General features: G+C 36.4%; 4 protein-coding genes across 6 annotated transcripts; 2 read left to right on the top strand and 2 right to left on the bottom strand.

Moving 5' to 3' along the window:
* Positions 1-899: 899 nt before the first annotated feature.
* On the bottom strand, positions 900-9,117 carry slc5a6b (solute carrier family 5 member 6). Of its 2 annotated transcripts, none has more exons than XM_060879538.1 (16): positions 8,997-9,117; positions 7,446-7,892; positions 7,238-7,306; positions 7,064-7,115; positions 6,740-6,807; positions 6,467-6,621; positions 6,124-6,264; positions 5,884-6,013; positions 5,697-5,785; positions 4,663-4,775; positions 4,396-4,466; positions 3,928-4,014; positions 3,676-3,845; positions 2,199-2,305; positions 1,745-1,866; positions 900-1,640 (listed from the first exon to the last, which is right to left on the bottom strand). In XM_060879538.1, exons 2-16 carry the CDS (start codon positions 7,788-7,790, stop codon positions 1,509-1,511), a joined length of 1,851 nt encoding a protein of 616 aa, XP_060735521.1. In that variant the 5' UTR covers positions 7,791-7,892; positions 8,997-9,117; the 3' UTR covers positions 900-1,508. The 2 variants fall into 2 exon arrangements, with proteins under 2 accessions (XP_060735521.1, XP_060735520.1); XM_060879537.1 differs by lacking the exon at positions 8,997-9,117 and adding an exon at positions 8,167-8,382.
* On the top strand, positions 8,450-11,991 carry cenpo (centromere protein O). The gene is made up of 6 exons (XM_060879541.1): positions 8,450-8,589; positions 9,024-9,172; positions 9,802-9,931; positions 10,804-11,072; positions 11,423-11,585; positions 11,787-11,991. Exons 1-6 carry the CDS (start codon positions 8,568-8,570, stop codon positions 11,894-11,896), a joined length of 843 nt encoding a protein of 280 aa, XP_060735524.1. The 5' UTR covers positions 8,450-8,567; the 3' UTR covers positions 11,897-11,991.
* Positions 11,992-12,106: 115 nt separating this feature from the next.
* On the bottom strand, positions 12,107-14,684 carry LOC132852373 (uncharacterized). 2 transcript variants are annotated; one of them, XM_060879543.1, is made up of 3 exons: positions 14,616-14,684; positions 12,919-12,977; positions 12,107-12,809 (listed from the first exon to the last, which is right to left on the bottom strand). In XM_060879543.1, the coding sequence occupies exons 2-3, from the start codon at positions 12,928-12,930 to the stop codon at positions 12,204-12,206; spliced, it is 618 nt and encodes a 205-aa protein (XP_060735526.1). In that variant the 5' UTR covers positions 12,931-12,977; positions 14,616-14,684; the 3' UTR covers positions 12,107-12,203. The 2 variants fall into 2 exon arrangements, with proteins under 2 accessions (XP_060735526.1, XP_060735525.1); XM_060879542.1 differs by lacking the exon at positions 14,616-14,684 and having other exon boundaries at positions 12,919-13,070.
* tp53i3 (tumor protein p53 inducible protein 3) lies at positions 14,293-16,614 on the top strand. Its single transcript, XM_060879539.1, has 7 exons — positions 14,293-14,335; positions 14,791-14,837; positions 14,955-15,095; positions 15,171-15,438; positions 15,634-15,846; positions 15,991-16,187; positions 16,284-16,614. Exons 2-7 carry the CDS (start codon positions 14,811-14,813, stop codon positions 16,470-16,472), a joined length of 1,035 nt encoding a protein of 344 aa, XP_060735522.1. The 5' UTR covers positions 14,293-14,335; positions 14,791-14,810; the 3' UTR covers positions 16,473-16,614.
* The last annotated feature ends 755 nt before the right edge of the window (positions 16,615-17,369 follow it).

The raw sequence follows: 17,369 nt of genomic DNA, 5'->3' as shown, positions 1-17,369 counted from the left end.
GGCATTCCAAATCATCCCAAAAGGTGATTGGTGGGTTTGAAGGTCAGGGCAATTTTTTACAATACACTTTTTCTTCCACACTAACCATGGCAAATCATGTCTTTATGGACCTCATTTTGTGGACAGAGGAGTCATCATGCTTGAACAGATTTGATCTCTTTAGTTCCACTGCAGGGAAATATCTTACTATTTCATGCAAAAATATTCTAGACAATTGTGTGCTTTCAATTTTATGACAAGTGTTTGGGGAAGAACCACACAGGTCTGATGATCAGGTATCCACAGTCTTTTAGCCTTGGAAAACCTTTTTTGTTTTCACAAGTTACAGATTTTCAGCAGCAATGACCTGAACAACCTTGTTTTAGTAGATCATAAAAATATTCACTAATGTATTATATGCATTAAATTAAATGTGAGGGGGGCACGGTGGCTTAGTGGTTAGCACGCTTGCCTCACACCTCCAGGGTCGGGGTTCGATTCCCGCCTCTGCCTTGTGTGTGTGGAGTTTGCATGTTCTCCCCGTGCCTCGGGGGTTTCCTCCCCCTGTCCAAAGACATGCATGGTAGGTTGATTGGCATCTCTGGAAAATTGTCCCTAGTGTGTGATTGAATGAATGAGTGTGTGTGTGTGTGTGCCCCGCGATGGGTTGGCACTCCGTCCAGGGTGTATCCTGCCTTGATGCCCGATGACGCCTGAGATAGGCACAGGCTCCCCGTGACCCGAGGTAGTTCGGATAAGCGGTAGAAGATGAATGAATGAAATGAAATGTGTGATCTTGTTTTTAGAATACATCAAATAACTTATTAAAGCTGACAACAGATTCAAAGAATGTATCAAATCAACAGCAATCAAATCTAGCAAAATATGAAGAACAGGACACAATTTTTTTTTTAAACAAGTCAATTTTAGCAATTCTCTTTATTGAATTCCTTCCCATATGGGTTTGTCCAAATTTCACAGACTTCCACATACTTGGTTCCTGTTTATAAGTAGCTTTTAGATAAACTACTTGCAGTCCAAAAAAATTGGAATAGAAAAAGATTCCCCCAAGGGTGAGATTAAATGCTAAACAGATTTTGTAAACAAATAAAGTACACTCACGTCCACGTTAACAGAAACACCTATGCGTCTACTCATTCATGCAGTTATCCAATCAATCATTTGGCAGCAGCTCAATGCAAAAAAAAAATTGCATAGATACGGGGCAGGATCTTAGGGCAGAGTTCACATCAAACATCGGAATGGGGAAAGTGTGATCTCTGTGAATTTAACTGTGGCATGGCTGGTCTGTTGAGTATATAGACTACTATATACAGTAGTATATAGATTCTGATGTATGATGCAAATTCTACCCTAAGATTCTGGCCCATATCTATGTAATTTTATGCATTGTGCTGCTGCTACATACTTGAATAATTGAATATAGATGTGCCTGATAAAATTCTCAGTGAGTGTTATTCATACAAAACCCATACTTCACTAATTAATGGCTTGATGTTTCTGATGTGTCACACCGAGGTTTCCTTCTCTAAATGAGATCTTTGGCTCAGTGGCAAAAAAGTCTCCATTTCTTCCTCTGTTCCGGTATTTTCCTCTGGCTTGGCAACACCATTCAATTGCTCACAATGTGTAGTAATTTGCTGAAAACACAAAAACAAGCTGTCTTCAGTAATCACAATAGAAAACAATGCAAAATTAATTGTGTTGGATGGATAAATTACAATTGTAGATTCACTACTAATACCCTGTTCTCTGGAGGTGAACGACACCAAAGCTTGGGCTTTGACAGGATTTGCAGGAAAAAATGTGTGTTATCTAGCAGAGGATAAACTGTGCCAGCTGTTACATCTCTTTTCTTCATTTGACCTAAATGAACAAAGATGGTAGGAAACTTATGTTTTTGCTTTTACAAGAGAGATAATACATCTTCAGAAACTGATTTATCCTGGTCAAGCTAATAGTGGCTCTGGAGCAAATCCAGGGACCACTGAACAAATGGCAAGAACATATTCCCCCCAGGTGAGTCACCAGTCCATTACAGAGCACCAAGCACTCACATTACACATTAACAACACCAGATCACTTACAGTCTGAGTAAACTGGAGAATAAACAACATCTATTAAGATAATTATATACTGTAAATATTCAGTATTGTTTATCATCAAACATTGTTTATATCCACAATTTATTATCATACCTGTGATGAGACTGACAAGAAGTCCAATAATCACCACAACAGTGGAGTTGAGAGCACTGTACCACATGTAGGACAGAGAATAGAAGCCATGTAGCCCAACAGGTTTACTAAAGCGACAAACAGAGAGTACTGTACATAATAACACACAAATGATTAAATATGAGTCACAATCCCGATAACCAAAACAGAGAAAAAAATAACCCTATGTAGCTTATAAAAGTAACTGTCAACTTATTTTCATAACTAGCTTCTTATTTTGTTATCTGCAGCTTGTGTCTCATATTCACCACAAACTGCAAGAGACATTTTTTCCCCCGATGAAAGAATCTTACTTTCCATGTCTCTTTCATTTCTCATTTGAGTTGGGTACAATGATACTTTACAGAGATTAGATCATTTCTTCTGAGGTATCAATCAAAATAAGCCATCTTCATCTAATAAATAACTACTCTTACAGCTGCCAGTTAGTTTGCTTAGACTGTATACAGGTCGATGCCATTTGCTTTAAGAAGTAATATGCTTGGGTTAATAAGTCTGCATATTTAGTACACATACAGTAGGTCTGTATTTTATTTTGTTCATGTTACTGGTTCTTCACCTTTGAGAAAAAAAAAATTAGACATTTAATATTTCAAAAATCTGAATGATCTAATTTTATAACAATCACAACCAATGGTATATAACTAAAGGATTCCATGTTGGAAATTATTAAGAAATGATATATGATCAAAATGCATTAATGTACTTTGTACATATATCTGATATATAAAAACAATAATTTTAAAATAAATCCACCTGTAGCTTCTATCACACTTCAATCAACTTAAACACATTCAATAAGCCCTGATTACAGCGACCTCTGTTGGCTTTAAAGATATTACAATTGCATTAACTCCTATAAACATCTCTGAGATCCTAGATTGAACTTCTATGATTCTAGATGTTCAAAGACTACCAAGCAGACCTTTCTAGAAAAATTGTGTTTTGCTTACTGGCCAAAGAACCATGATAAATCTTTTATGTTTAAACCATTTATTTATCATGGAATGTATTTGTTGCAGTGGAGTAACGTGCCTAATTTGACATTTTTGAACAATGAAATATCTTGTTTGTAGGTTATAATCCAAAGACTACTGTGTGTAAAAATAATATTTGATGAAAAGATGATCTGAAGTATTGGAATTGGTAAGATAATTCTGCCTGGCTCTAAGTACTGCAAAAAAATATTATTTTATAAACAAAAAATAATTCTGTTAAGTTAAAAAAAATAATAATTCACAGTGTTGAAATGATAATATTTCTTTCTAGTTTTCACAAAACATAGACACTATCAGTAGTTATTAAATAAATAAATAAATAAATAAATAAACAAATAAATAAACCTACAGGTTTTTACTACAGGTGACTGACTGGTTGTGAAAAACAATATTCATAAGCCACTGATAATATTAACAGAAGGTCAGTGACAGCATGTTACCTTGGTTTATAAGTGACTGGAGTTAATATCGAACTCATTGTAGTCAAGGTCATATTTTCTGTTGATAGTGGAGAAGTGCCATTATGTGGAAGCTGAATCTGTGCCACAAATCCACCAATTCCAACCCAGAAGGCCATGATGAGCCCAGCGACTAGTCCTGTTACAGCACCCTACAGAAATACAACCAAAAGGTTTCCTCTCTGTGACCTTGCTCATTGTTCAATGCACAAATATTTGGCTAAGAATACTCACAGTACTATTGGACCAAGGGAAAAAGATCCCAAGACAGAAGAGTCCCAGCAAGGGACCACCCACCATCCCAAAGATACTGAGAGCTGCCTTGAAATGAGACATTTTAGGTACATTTTATTCAGAGGGAAGCTGCAGCATCATATTTTAACCCGTTTCATGATTTTAGTTTGGTTTATTTCTGCTGATAGTGTAACTGATTTGGAGATTTACGTTTACATTTCCAGCATTTGGCAGACACCCTTATCCAGAGTGACTTTTTACTCTGAGACATTTTTCTCTCATTTTATACAACTAAGCAACTGCGGGTTAAAGGCCTTGCTCAAGGGCCCAGCAGTGGTAGCTTGGTGGTCCAGGGATTGAACTCATAACCTTCCGATTAGTAGCCCAATACCTTAACCACCAGGCCACCACACCCCCAACTGTCACAGATCCTAAGTCCAACTGAAACTTAAATTCAGTTCTGCTTACCTGCAAAACAGAACTGTTCATCAAATGGACAGCATACGCCATAGCAAGGCATAAAAGGCCATATGAAAAGGCTAGATTGGGGGGGGGAAACAAACAAACAAACAAAAAAAAAAAACACAAAAGGTTATATGTATGACTTAACAACAACAACATTGTATCTTTTTTATAATATCAAATTGTTTTTTTCTGTTTAATCGTACATCCACTCAAGTACAATACACACATTAAGTAGACTAGAAGACTAGACATTTATGTATAAAGACTCACCGAGTATCTTGGACAGTATTGTGGCTCTAGCCTCTGACATAGAAGGATAATGAGGCTTAATTAAATCCTCCATTGTTACTGTGGCCAAGGAGTTGAAAGCTGAGGATATTGTGCTTTGGATAAGGGAATAGCAGCCATAAATCAACACAAATATAATGCTCTATAAAAATAGTTTAATAGTAACTTTACAGTAATAGTGATAGTAATATCTGCACATCTGTAAATTCATGCAATTATCGGGCAATTATGTAAAAGACGTGTTACATGTAAAATCGTTTACAGCTAATACAGGTCAAGAACTTTGGTAAACATTCACATGATAAACATCAGAATGATGAAAACGTGTCAGATGGGACCCTGATCTGTATCTGCATAATGGTATGCACTGTGCTGCTGCCACATGACTGGCTGCATAAATGTATAAAAGAAACCTTAAGTGTACAGGTGTTCCTATTAAAGTGGCTGGTAAATGCATACTTAAATTTCATTTACAGAAAAAGGCAAAAAAACACTTCTCTTATTTGCTGAAACATTGTGTTCCTCATGTTATTTAGCTTCGTCAAATCTATTTACAAAGTTAGGAAGAACACTAAAAGTCCCAGTTCCACATAGGTTACACAGGATCCTTTATGGATCCTGTTTTGCTCCTTTATGGTTTCTTGTTTTCAAGTCTTTTACATGTCAGATTTTAAAATAAAATAAAGACCCGCTTAATGGTATGATCGTGATTGAGCAATTCCTCAATATGTTTCTTTCCATTTTGGTTATTTCTATTACTTTCCAATTAATTATTAACCATGCACATGTATCAAATGTCAGTGTTTCTTCTTTATATGAAATGTGTATGAGGTATAGTTGGTGCCAGAATGTTTACAATAAATACAATTATCACAATTTTAACCACACATTTTTAGAGTGTGTTATTTTCAGCAGGCAAACACTAAAATTCCTAAAGCATTTAGGATGACACACAGTAATCTGGTCCCGTCATAGGATTTGTTGTTTGCCTCCTAAGTGCAGCAGCTTTTCCATACCTTAATGACGCACTGAATAAGCATGCAACAAACAGTCCAGGCAGTCCAGGAATGCCCTGCAGCATGTCCATGACAAAGTATAGGACCATCTATTGTTCAATATCACAGGAATGTAAAGAAAGAATGGAAAAAGATGTAAACAATGATCCATTGTGAACAGATAAAAGAATATTTTAGTGTTGCTCACCTGATCTTTAGATGTGACATATTGCTTGTCTAAGGGACTGTTATTACCATAACATGCAAACATAACAAGCCCCATGAGACAGCTTAGACCTAAAGCAAGCTGAAGGCAGGGAAACACCATGTAGCATGACCTACAAGAGAATGGATATGCCTTCAGTGTCAGCTACTGAGGGAGAACATCCAGCTTAAACCTGCCAGCACTCAAGCTGTAGTGTTTCAGAAAATTGAAACATTTACTCACATTACAGCTTCTTTCTCTGTGCGAGAGCTAAGGTACCTCTGCACTTGTGCCTGGTTCACACCATATAAAGAGAGCATGAGAAACACACCACCAAATGCCAATGTCCAGAAGGTGTGTCTCACAGTCGGGTCAGGATTTAGGCTTAAAGGAAAGAGAGAATTACAATTAAAAGACCAACCACAGATCTTAAGAGATGTTTGTTTAATAAAACAATCCTACAAATCTTTTGAAAATTAACACAAGCCTAAAACAAGTATATAAATAATATATATATAAAATATAATTATATAATAGTATATAATAATAACAGTGCTTGTTTGTATTCATGAAAAAAAATTCCCACTCGATTCCAGAGATCAGGCCTCCCTCTGAAACCTTCCTCCAAACTTCAGAAAGACCCCCAGCCTGCTGTACACCCACGATGACGACAGCAAGCTGACCTGCAAACATCACCAGTGTCTGAAAAACGTCTGTCCAGATGACTGCTTTCAGACCACCCTGTGTGAGTGAAACACCAAATATTGATCAAGACAGACTTCCAGGAGGACATCAGCATGCTTTGCTTTTATATTTGAAAAATACTACAAAAAAAAAAAAACAAACAAACAGTATTTACCAGCGTCGTGTATATTGTGCACACTAGTCCAGTTGCTAATACTGTTCCCCACAAGTGAAAACCAGTAACTAAATGTAGAATGAGAAAACACAAAACAAAATCAGTGAATAATTAGAAATGAAAGTTTTTTTGTGTGTGTGTGTAATAGGAAATCGTATGTAATTTGTCATGACACATTGAATATTAAAATTTCATCAAGTTGTTGGATTGTAAAGTGCCATAGCAAAAAATAAATTAAACATATCAATTCACTTTGTAATCATTTCTATAACAAAATATCTGTTATATTATTGGTAGATTCTATATTCAAAGGGCTGTATTCACCTGCATTCAATGCAAGAGCTGGAGTATATACACAAACGCCCATATAAACAACCTGTATGTACAAGAACAAAATGATTGATGTAACAGAAAAAAACTATTTTAGTTGAAGGTAATGAAATACATTGAGTGTGTTGAAAGTGCTTATTATATTTTTTTTTATGTCATAGAACTTACCATCTGAAAAATGAAGGTCACCGTCCCACATATTCGGACTGCTTTAGAGAAACGCAGCTCCAGATACTGTTTCACCAAAACAATGAAAGAATTCTTGTTTTAAAATATATAACATGCTTGCATTTAGTTTGTTTTGCTGCCAGACTTTTCCACAATTAACAAAGAGATAAACCCACATTATTAAATAATATAAGACTAAACCTTCCTGATAAACACTAGTGAGATGGAGTCTGTAGAACACCGGAATGAAGATGTGGGCTGGGATCAGGAGCCCCAGGATATAAGCGCAGCCGATGAACCAGTACTGTGTGCCGTTGGTGTAGATCTCTGCTGGTGTCCCCACTATAGCAACAGCAGATTGAAATGAGGCCATGAGAGAGAGGGAAAGGGGCAGGCACCCCATGCTCCTGTCTGCCAACAGGAACTCCTGTGTGGTTCTCTGCCACCCTCCAGTGAGGGCATAATACAGTCCTATGGCCATGGAAGCCACCAGGAGCAGAGCAAACAACACAAAGTCAATAGGAGTGAAGTACTTCTGTCCTGTGCCGTCCATTCTGATACGTTCAAGGCTTTAGTTAGGGTCTGGGAAAAGGACAGTGTTGTGGCAGCCATCCATGAGCAACACATGAGCACCTGCTCCTTTAATAAGAGTTACCTGTGTGGGATTTATTTTTATACAGAGATTTCAGTAACACGAATTAGAAGCTATACAAACCGCTGCATAAAGGACAGACTATATTTTAATTATTTTAAAGTTCAATTTTTAAAGAGTTCAGTTGTTCAGCCACAGCTAACAGTTCAGTATAATGTTTCTTACTCAGTCTTTCTTTATACTATCAGCCAAAACAATACACATTCATATAAACGTCCTTGATAAAAGTCTCAACTGAAGACAAAACATTTTTCAAAATGAAAAGTTAGTGATTTACCTGCGAGTCATGGTGAGTTGTGGGTCAACCAAATCACGCTTAACTAAAACACGTGGGTTCTTCTGTCTGTGACCTACTGCTTTCACTATATTCCTGTAATCTGAGTGTGCTTCCGTCACTGAAATCTCACGCTTTCACTCATCCCTAGCGAATGCGTATTTTTGACAGCACGCTAATTCTCGCTCAGTGAGTGAAAGAGAGGTCAATGTTAGTTACTATGCATAGGGAAGTGCAATTCTTCTACTCTCCTCTTTTTTTGTTTGCGCAAACCGAACGCCATGTTGATGCTCTTGAGCGTATTTACCTCTGACGTCTACTTTCGCGTGACTTCACGTCCATGTTGGAATTGAGGAAGGCGGCAGATTTGAAGACGCGTCTTGCGGAATAAAATACTTTATCAAATGGACAACGTAAGACAAAAAGGTACATCTATTGCAGTTTTTACACCATTTTTCTAAGACTATTTATTGCCAAAGTGAAAAGATTTGATAACGATTAACTAAATTTGGCACCAGATTAACTTCTGCTAGCAACATTGATAGTTTTTTTGTTCACTACCCACATTGGTAACACTAATATTGGATTGGATTGGATGGCAGTGAGCCGACCAATCAGCGGGCCGTTTTGAAGACGAGTCTATACTTCCAGCCAATCCTAGGGCAGGACGGGGTTGCATAGCAAAGCAAAACGGGTGGGAATATACCCCCCCTCCCTAAATAAATAAATAAATAAATAAATGAATGAATGAATGAATGAATGAATGAATGAATGAATGAATGTTTGAAAAGTTATATTTGAATATCACAAACTTAGTAACATCGAATACATACCTGATATATATACATTTTCTCCCGCAGGTGTGTTTGATCACCTGATGATGTTAGAGAGGACTGAAGCTGCAGGACTGCAAAGACGTCTGGAGGAACATCTGGAGGAACTTCGTACAACAGCAGCAACACTTCGTGCAAAAAGAGACCGAATCCGTGGGGAAACATCCGACATAAAGGTGGTAATGGATGAATGATTTATGATTTCAATGAATGATTTATGTGTCTTGATAATAGTTGATTTAATCTGTTAAAAGCGTAAAAGTGCAACCATCCAGTGTTGGGAACTCTCTGTACTTTAAAGAATGCAGATTACCAAAGAGTCAGTGGTAGCAAGCCGTTGAGATGTAGACACAAAGGAACTCGGTTTTATTACTCGTAATTATAGAAAAGTATAAAACAGAAGTGTGCGTGTATAGCAAACAGTGGTGATCAGGATGAATAATGATTGTTTTTTGGCAGAAATGAGTGTCCGTGATGATCGGTGACTGTTGAGAGTCTCATGAATGGAGCCGGTTACGCTACTTGTATAAACATTAGCTGTGGCGTAAGCCGAAGAACCATAATGAGTGCAGGACATCTGCTCATAAAGATGCTATGTTTGTGCTTAGGCAGTTTTTTGTATTAAACTTGGCATCACTGCTCAGTTGAGTATGTAGTAAATGGGACAGCAGGCAAGCAAGTTGCAGGACCTGTGCCTTATTCTGAAACTTTCACTGCTATAGTAGTATAGATCAATTGTAGGAATTATGAAAATAATTGTGTTTGCATTACATGCATTAACTGTGCAGTACAACTGTCACTTTAGAATCTGAATGATAAAATGGACCAGGGGCTGCCGCTAGACGATGAAGCAACTGAGGCAAAAATCAAACAATATTTGCTGATGTCCCGTTGTATGCAACTCAAGGATCTTCAAACTGCCCATCGACTCATTGGTAAAAAACAATTATTGTACATTATAATCATTATGTTGCAGGGAACTTTAGAACTATTCAGTTACTGACTATAGCCCATCTGTTGCCATAAATGTATTTTCTGACCCCTGTATCTCATCCATCAGTGGAACAAGACCAACACATTTCTAGAGTTATCTGGGTGGTGAATAATTCTCACTGCAGATGTAACCCACATGGGATGTGTGGTTCTGTTAGTTCTGTTAAGAGTATTATTATCAAGCCCTTCAATTTTAATAGGATCATATTGTGAATTCTGGGAAAAAAAATAGTCAATCCAATCTGAAAATTTCCTTCGACAACAGCAAATAAACTGGCTAGATAGTCATTTCACTGTGTACACCTACATGATTGGCCAACAAGGTGTGTCAAATACACGGAACATATACAGCCTAATAATACTGCTACATCTGATACAGTATACAGTGCCTTGCAAAAGTATTCATACCCACTGAACTTTTTCACATTTTGACATGTTACAAAAACAAATAAAAATGTATTTTATTAGGGTTTTCACAATTATGTGCCACTTTCTTTCACTCGGTCTATTTCATAAAATCCCAATAAAATACATTTTTCTTTGTGGTTGTAAGTGGGTATGAATACTTTTGTAAGACACTGTATATCAGTACCACCCACATTAGCATGTCAGTTTCTGTGTAATTGCAGTCCTTTGAACTAACAGATGGACTATCACACCAATATCATTTTACAACATAAAGAGGTGTAGGTAAATAAATGTAGGTATGATCTAGGTATATCTAATATAAGTTCTGTACTGTCATCTTGTTTTCTATGCTTTGAGTTTTTACAGACTTGTGTTTGTTTGTGTGGTTGGTGTGTTACTCTTTTAGCTGGATACAACATGGTAGAGAGCAAACAAGGCAAAAGTGTGTGTGTGTCATTTCACACTGCCTTTGAGGGTGTTTGCCTGGAAACCTATTATATGGAGGTGGACCTCACCCGCAAGGTGCAGATCAATCGTCATAACATCCCCCCATGTATCCCACTGGAGAAACTCGCCAAGGAAAATCTACAGACTGATTTTAAGGGCTTTCTTCAAACACTCAACCTACACCTCAATGCTTTAGCTGGACGCAAACAGCAGATTTCCCTCATCGAGGTGCAGAAAATAATACCGCTATGTGCATCTGTATGTCTGTTTGTAAAGTGAAAATCATACATGTTGATGTGAATAAAATCATGAGCTCGATTACATTATTAAAGTTTGACTAATTGTAGTATGAATTTCATAATTCATGAAAAGTTTTAAAATATAGAAATTCTAAAAGTATAAATTAAATATAAAAAGTAACCACTAGTACACAAACTATCCAAGAAAAACATTTCAGACCAAAATCTTTCTTTGGCTGTTTAAGTTTATTATAGAAATACACTTCATTACTGTGTATAAACTCTTTTATGTTTTACCTTAATCTTTAATTCTTTATTTGTGCATCTCTCTGACCATAGGAACTCCTTGGGACAGTAGAAATCATTGAGAAAAATCAATTGTGCAACTTTCTTGCCCTCATGTGCAACACCCCAGCAGAGAGCGATGATGCTGTTCTGTGTACGCTGGAGTATGGTGATCTCACCCGATGTCTCCCAACACATGTTGTCATTGACAGCGAAAGTAAGACAATCTGTATCAATTCTTTTAAAGTAATAATGCATAATTGTGAAGCAAATGAATTTTAGCATTGTTTTGAATGCACTACTACAGTGAATAAAATATCCATAAAAAAAGTGTCATAATACTTGAATTATAATAGGTTTGTACTCAGTTGCCATCATTATAATCCATTTTCCTTTCACCTGTTTTTTTTATTTACAGATAAAACACTTATAGAATCTCCACGGTGGAAGGATAACCAAGTGTTGCTCATGGAGACTCCAGTTCACAGTGCTCTTTTGATCATGAGAAAACTGGGAAGCATTTCATGAACAAAGCAGAAACTGATTCAAAAGACATTTATGTTTACACAGTCCTTTGATTCCCTTTCACACAGTCTTTAAATAAAGGATGTGCCATTTTTCAACTATTTGGTCAAATTGAGCTTGTCTAATTAGTAGCAGCATGTAACCGCTGAAGTCTTGTGTCCACAACTTCCAAACACAATACATTTGGATTTCGAACATATTCTGAATAAAAAGTATTCATATGACTAATGTTAACCTACAAACAAAAGGGCAGGAAAAAACACATTTGGCTCTTACATGATATAGTATATTAGTGTTTATATATGTGTGGTTAAATTGTTTCTAACTTGCTGAAGAAAATCTGCATTTTAAGTTGCAGTTTTTCTCTGTACAGTTGTTTCTGACTTTCCATCTTTTGCCTTTTCTGTTCTTCTTGGATTTCCAGCTCTTTCTGGGAAATGCTATCGATTAAGGCCAAGTCTTTTAGATACAGGATGGACAACTGTTTCGATTCAGAAGTCTTTGGCCGAGCAGACATGGCTGATTTCAGGAGCCTTGTTCCTAGCAGCTGTTCACTTTGATTTGAAAATGCTTTACCTGAAAACATCCTCCTGCCTGCTGGGGCTGAGTTTGGAAGCCGAACATACTGAAGATCGCTTTTTGTCATCCTTCTTGTTGATATGGCTCTCATTGTGTTAGTAACAGTTGCACGAGGTTCACAGACTCTTAAATGCAGTAACTTTTTGTGTTCTCTCAGTAGACATTCTCTGTCTTGATGAAGCAGTTTGAGATCCAGTTTGTATTTCCTGTGAATTTGTTCCAGTTTCGACTGAAGGTCAATGTCTTCTTTGTGATTCTTTTGCTTTGTGTCAATATACAGCAAAATATTTGATTTTCTAAGTTTTGCCTTTGAAGTCATACGCGTAAAAGTGTTTTCCTGAAGCACAAGAGAAAACTGAGATGATTGCATGTTGTTCATTATATTTTACAGAGGTTGGAGTACATGTGTTTATTTTGTACAAAAATAAGAAATGTGATTAACATACCTTAACTTGCATCCTTTTTCCTCAGATAAAACTGGCCTGGATATTCTTGTTTTGTGAGACTGATGATACACAAAGACAGACTGATTGTGACTGCTGCTATGACACTTGCCTTAGTAAACAGTATTATTTGGTCTAACCAGTTTCACTGTTCATATGAGACTCCTAATGCCTGAAATGGAGATAGACTGCTGTGTTACAGCAGAAATGTTTATCATAAAAAAAATACAATGCAATATTTTTAGATTAAATAAAGGTAAATTAAGCATATTCAGGAACATCTTAGGAAAAATATTAGATTTTTTGAACTTCATAAAGAAATATTGCTCATAGACAGTCTGTGGTCCTGCTGCATAACCTAACTCCTAATGATTTCTGTTAAGGTGTTGACATTTCTGCTTTAGGAAAACATTTTATCAAATTATGCTGCTATGACACTTGCCTTAGTAAACAGTATTATTTGGTCTAACCAGTTTCACTGTTCATTTGAGACTCCTAATGCATGAAATGGAGTTAGACTGCTGTGTTACAGCAGAAATGTTTATCTTAAAAAAATACAATACAATATTTTTATATTTTCATAAAGAAATATTGCTCATAGACAGTCTGTGGTCCTGCTGCATAACCTAACTAATGATTTCTGTTAAGGTGTATAATGCGATAAATATCCAGTTTTCCCTCCAGTTGTATACTTTGACATTTCTGCTTTAGGAAAACATTTTATCAAATTATCTGAAAAGGTTTTATTTAGGTTTACATTGTATGATATAGTCATGGAACAAACATAATCAAGGGTCAAGTCAAGTGAGACAACATTTCTCCAGGACCATGGTGTTACATAGAACAAAGACAGCTACATAGAACAACACAGAGCTAATGGCTTAAGTAAGTCTTAGCCACATAAAGTGCATCTGTGCAACCTAGTGCAAACAGTGCAAGATAAAAGACAAAAGACAATACACGAAAGCAGCAATGACCAGAGTACTGAAAATTCTATAGTACATAAGCAATAAATATTAGAATGAACACTTAATGTAAGAGCAGCAGTTATATTAGGTATTGTAACGAATTTTAACTGTTATGAGTAACAAGATTTTGTCAGCAAAGAACAGAATTACAGCACAAGCACATGTCCAATAAAACTGGATAGTTAAAAGAAAAACACCAAGCAACTTATATAAGCAACAACCCCAATAATATAACTTTACTATGTGAAGCGGTTTTCCAGGCTTCTAAAGACATAGAACACATGAAAAGTCAGTTGCTCTCAAAGTGGGGTTCAAATGTACAGGGTCCATAAAGCAGTGCATTTTTAACTAATATTTGGCTCAGACACCATGTGGTGCACTTTGGTCATAAGACATAAGGAGGCGGGGACACTGTAGTTTCTGCACTAAAGCTACACTACAGAAGCATATCTGTAAGTTTTATATGCAATCCTATAGTTATCATGTCCTTTTTATGTGTGTAATAAACTGTATGATAATAACCATTATACAAATATGTGAACTATTCATATGGAACTATGGACATTTTCATAAAACGAGTCTTAATATAACATTGTGCACTTAATGAAGTTTTTAAAACACACACACGTAGAAACAATGTACACTTATCAAAACTTATATAAGATATAACAATTTATTTTTGCATTATTATTAGTATTATTATTATTATTATTATTATTATTATAGTTTTACCTGCAGCGGTTGCATCAGCAACATCAGTTATGCGCATATTTTGCGCAATGAGGGGTGTTGTCTATTTTTTTTTTATTTCCAGAATATCCAGAATATCTGTTTTATATTAAAATATCACCGTTTCTGAGATCTTCCCGTTTCTGAGATCTTATGGAATTGTTGTTTCCTTATTCAGTTGTTAACACTGCCGAAGTCATGTTTCACCATCCAGATGAAGACACTGTAAGTCTATATACTTTAAGTCTCTTAGGGTGTCATAATATAAGTATAAAATAATTTCTCATAAAATACAATTGTGACCTTGCACAGTTAAACATTTTTGTTGACTCTTTTTGGTAGACAATGCAGGCAGTATGTTGCAAAGAACCAGGTGGGCCGGAGAAGCTGTATTTAGGACGAATTCCCAAACCTAATCCTAAAAATGGGGAAGTCCTCATTAAAGTTTATGCAACTGCTTTAAACAGGGCTGACTTGTTACAGGTAAGCCCACTTGTATACAGAACATTTAAAATACACTGTTGAATAAGTACTTAAAAGAGTTGTTTCCTGTAACAGAGGAGAGGTCTTTACCCAGCTCCTGCAGGAGCAAGCAACATCCTTGGGCTGGAGGCTGCTGGGGTGGTCACTGGTTTTGGCCTTGGAGTCAAGAGGAATTTTAATCTAGGTGATAAGGTCATGGCTCTGCTTTCAGGAGGAGGATATGCACAGTACGTAGCTGTGCCTGAGGAACTTCTCATGCCAGTCCCTTCACATCTTACTCTCTACGAAGCTGCGGCAATCCCAGAGGCCTGGCTGACTGCCTACCAAATTCTGCACTTCATAGGTGCTCGAAGGCAAACCAAAAGCATGAATGATTACAAAGTTTTTAAAGTTTTAATTGGTGTGCTTCTATTTTCTGCTTCTCTTATCCTTAGCAAGTATCTTTACTGTTTAAAAAGTCATTTTGAAATTTCTTCAACCCAGAAAAATATCTGATTCCTACTACTTATTTTCAGCGTAGTGCTTTGTTTTGTCCTAGCCCAAGTTAAGGAGGGAGAGTCAGTGTTAATTCATGCTGGAGCGAGCGGCGTCAGTACTGCTGCCATTCAGCTTGCTCGTCTGTTTCATGCTGTTCCGTTGGTGACTGCTGGAAGCCCTGATAAGTTAAAGATTGCAGAAAAACTGGGTGCAGCTGCTGGGTTCAATTACAAAGACGGGGATTTCTCTGAAAAGATTCTGCAGTTTACGCAAGGTAAGTTATGAAAATCTAGCATGCATCTCTCCAGTATGATCGTAATCATCATGTGAATCGTAATCGTAATCATCATGTAATCATCATGTGTTTTATTTATGACCTGTTCTCACTCCCAGCAGTAAACACTCAATGTTTTTACAGGCAGGGGGGTTGATATCATCCTTGACTGCATTGGTGGATCTTACTGGGAGAAAAATATTGATAGTTTGGCTATGGATGGAAGATGGGTTCTCTATGGTGTTATGGGGGGAGGATCAGTGAATGGAGACTTGCTTGGCAAACTTTTATTTAAGCGCGGTCACATTCTCAGTAGTCTTCTTAGGTCACGGAGTCTACAGGTAAGGCTCAGGATTTAAAAAAAAACTTAATGAATTGAATATTTAAGATTTTGTTGTCTGTTGCAATGGTTACCACATTCTCTCATTTTTTTATAGTATAAGGCTGAACTAGTTGGGAGCTTCGTTGAGCAGGCTTTGCCACACTTTCAACCAACAGACCTGACCACGTCACTGAGGCCTATAATTGACACAATGTTTAACATGGAAAACATTGCTGATGCACACAGATACATGGAGGCCAACAAAAATGCTGGAAAAATCATAATAAAAATTTCAGAGACTTAATAATTTTTTTCACACTGATTATCTCTTGTCTTACATTACTGTCTTACATTTTAAATAATATGCATCTGTACGATATTCAGAAGCATTTTTATGACACAGACGATAAATAAAGCAATAAAGATCAAAGATCAAATTATTACAAGATTGTTCACATTTCAGTCAGCTGATATTTAACATTCTGCAGGGGTGTGGGCTCAAGCCACATGACTTGTAATCAAGTCGGTAAGGTTTAGTGTCTATCATATGTACCTATGAATATCTATGCTTGTATCTGTTGAGAACACATTACTGTACCTGTTTTTTTTTTTTTTTAATATTAAATTAGGTGATCTCTAGTGTGAAATAACAGCTGGAATCTCACTATTTTCTCATCTATATAGTTCAATACTATATGATTTGGGAGACCTCTAGTGAGCTTGCTGGTTAGATAACACAAGTTATGAAGAAAAAATGGGTTAAAAAATGCTCCCGGTCCTCCAACACTTCCTGAACCACATGTTTCTTTCAGGACATGGCTAAAAACAAGTCAAACTGTCAGCCACAATTTGTCTCACAGATTCATGATATTAAAATGAAAGAAAATATTTCTGTTTAGGCTTAAATAGTGATTAGATAGAAACAAAAGGATCTCAAAGAAAATGCCTGAAGTTAAATACAAAATGCTTCTCCCTTTGTTGAGGGGACTGTCAGCATGCTAACAATGATTATGGGTGCTTTATATAAAAATGTATAACTAGTGGGATGTCAGGGAAAATGAGCTGAGAGTTAAAAAAGAAGATATGAAGCTATTAAAGTAAATCACTTCATAGGTGCTTCATAAACGAAAAAACACCTTATATAACAAGAAAATGCAGTATTTAATTATATATACGTATATATATATATATATATATATAT

This window comes from Tachysurus vachellii, chromosome 10 (assembly GCF_030014155.1).
Source record: "Tachysurus vachellii isolate PV-2020 chromosome 10, HZAU_Pvac_v1, whole genome shotgun sequence".
Classification (NCBI taxonomy): Eukaryota; Metazoa; Chordata; class Actinopteri; order Siluriformes; family Bagridae; genus Tachysurus; species Tachysurus vachellii.
Note: the sequence above shows the minus strand (reverse complement) of the source record. Positions and strands in the feature narration are given on the sequence as shown.

What these genes read in the sequence shown, in the direction of transcription:
- slc5a6b (XM_060879538.1), bottom strand. Translation starts at nt 7,790, where the DNA reads ATGGACGGCACAGGACAGAAGTACTTCACTCCTATTGACTTTGTGTTG. An exon ending in TGACCTTCATTTTTCAGATG is followed by an intron (nt 7,116 to 7,237) that starts GTAAGTTCTATG and finishes TTGTACATACAG; the next exon opens with GTTGTTTATATGGGCGTTTG. An exon ending in TTATTCAGTGCGTCATTAAG is followed by an intron (nt 4,776 to 5,696) that starts GTATGGAAAAGC and finishes CCTTATCCAAAG; the next exon opens with CACAATATCCTCAGCTTTCA.
- cenpo (XM_060879541.1), top strand. Translation starts at nt 8,568, where the DNA reads ATGGACAACGTAAGACAAAAAG. An exon ending in GGGAAACATCCGACATAAAG is followed by an intron (nt 9,173 to 9,801) that starts GTGGTAATGGAT and finishes CTGTCACTTTAG; the next exon opens with AATCTGAATGATAAAATGGA. An exon ending in AGCAGATTTCCCTCATCGAG is followed by an intron (nt 11,073 to 11,422) that starts GTGCAGAAAATA and finishes CTCTGACCATAG; the next exon opens with GAACTCCTTGGGACAGTAGA.
- tp53i3 (XM_060879539.1), top strand. Translation starts at nt 14,811, where the DNA reads ATGTTTCACCATCCAGATGAAGACACT. An exon ending in ACCATCCAGATGAAGACACT is followed by an intron (nt 14,838 to 14,954) that starts GTAAGTCTATAT and finishes TCTTTTTGGTAG; the next exon opens with ACAATGCAGGCAGTATGTTG. An exon ending in CCAAATTCTGCACTTCATAG is followed by an intron (nt 15,439 to 15,633) that starts GTGCTCGAAGGC and finishes GTTTTGTCCTAG; the next exon opens with CCCAAGTTAAGGAGGGAGAG.